The sequence below is a fragment of the Perognathus longimembris genome, chromosome 23 (genome assembly GCF_023159225.1).
Source record: "Perognathus longimembris pacificus isolate PPM17 chromosome 23, ASM2315922v1, whole genome shotgun sequence".
NCBI classification, from domain to species: domain Eukaryota; kingdom Metazoa; phylum Chordata; class Mammalia; order Rodentia; family Heteromyidae; genus Perognathus; species Perognathus longimembris.
The window spans coordinates 10879997-10881559 of record NC_063183.1 but is presented as its reverse complement, the minus strand read 5'-3'; the positions used below and the strand labels follow the sequence as shown (position 1 = coordinate 10881559).

The window sequence follows — 1563 nt, the reverse complement described above, 5'->3', positions numbered from 1 at the left end:
TTATTATTATTATTATTATTATTATTATTATTTTTTTTTTTTTGGCCAGGAAACTGGGGACTAGGAAACTTGTCTAGAAAAGCAACACTTTGGGGCATGTGGTCCCCAGGTAATGAACAGTCTGACAGGTAAGACCTGCTGACTGACATTGACTTTGTTTTCTTCCTTCAGGTGAACTGCGCCAAGCCATCGTGGCCATGATGAATAGGAAGGATGAGCTGGAAGAAGAGAACAGGTAGACCAGGGGCTTCAGGACTGGGGGTGGTCCTTTTTTCTGACTTTAGGGAAGCAAGAATATAATTGTTGAAGCACGTTTTGCTGGTTTTGACAGATCGTGGATGGACAGTTTCTTATTTTTCTATCTGGGAGGATCTCACAGCCAGGGCATCTCCTTTGCAGAGGCTAGGAATTTGCAAGAGCAGTCTTTAATTCTCCCTGTAGGAACAGCCTGTATTGAGATGGAATTCCCATACCCCACAGCTCACACAGTTCAAGTGTAGGATTCTGGGTTTTAGTATATTCACAGACCCATGCAGCCATCACTGCATCATTCAGGTTATCACCCCAAGAGGAAAACGCGTTCTCTCAGCCCTGCCCCTGAAGTCCTTTGAGTGACCTGTAACTGAGGGCCTGTCTGCTATGTTTCCAGCACTCAAAAATCTGCATTAGAGTTTGCCCAAGCCAGTTTCCCCAAGGGAAAGTTGGGGCAAGAGGATATATAGATTCTTTTCACTTGGCCAAAAATGAAGTCAAAAGAGGCTGTGAGGGAAAAGACTTCTGTCCATTTTTCTTCCTTATTGAAATCAGTGCTAGCTACTACCCAGCTTTGGCCACACCATTCCCCTATGACTGTGGTGGTTGGTCTGGCTGGTTATGGCAGGCTGGCCTGTGCTGGTTCTTTGCTAAGCACCAGTGAATGCCATAGGCTGCTGCCTGCAGAGCTGGCGGTGCACACCCGCCGGGGTGCGCATGTGTGTGTGTTCCTGTCACCACCTCATTCCTCTACTCAGAGCTTGCATCAAGGTCCATGGTGACATCCAATTACAATTCTTTTCTAGATCTTCTTTTGGGCCCTGCTTGACAGCTTTCTTCCTCATCCTTTATGGAAACATATAAAAGCAAAACGAGCATAATTTCTAAAACAAGAGAGGATGTTTTTTAAAGGGATCTCTAGACAGCACCATTTTCCAACTAAAATAAACTTTGCACAAAGCACTTGTACCATGGCACATTCTTTCCTGGCTCCAGCCAGGGCTGTTGTCTTAGAAGCCACGTGGTTTGTCCTGCCTTGTGGAGAATGAGTCACTGTCTTGCTTCCTTCTCTTTCCCAGGGAAGGAAAAGGCATAGAGTGTTAGTGTTGGGGGTCCTAGGCCCCAAGAGGGAATATTCCCAGGAAATGGGGGCTTTGGATAGTTTAGGAATCACAGGGGTGGGAACAGGCAATTTTGGTCACATTGTTGCAGGTTAAGTGTGTGATTTAGTGTGATGACACCCATAGTCAGTTTTCTTGAAGTTGCCATGAAGGCACAGTGAAGTAAATGTGTAGTAGAATCATGTCTATG

General features: G+C 45.5%; 1 protein-coding gene across 3 annotated transcripts in view; it reads left to right on the top strand.

The window, feature by feature from the left end:
* The window catches only part of Snx29 (sorting nexin 29), a 226508-nt gene that overhangs the window by 73905 nt on the left and 151040 nt on the right, over nucleotides 1-1563 (top strand). For all 3 annotated transcript variants that reach the window (XM_048332417.1, XM_048332416.1, XM_048332418.1), the window contains exon 12: nucleotides 172-235. In XM_048332417.1, the coding sequence (XP_048188374.1) occupies nucleotides 172-235 (64 nt within the window). The remainder of the gene's footprint in view (nucleotides 1-171; nucleotides 236-1563) is intronic.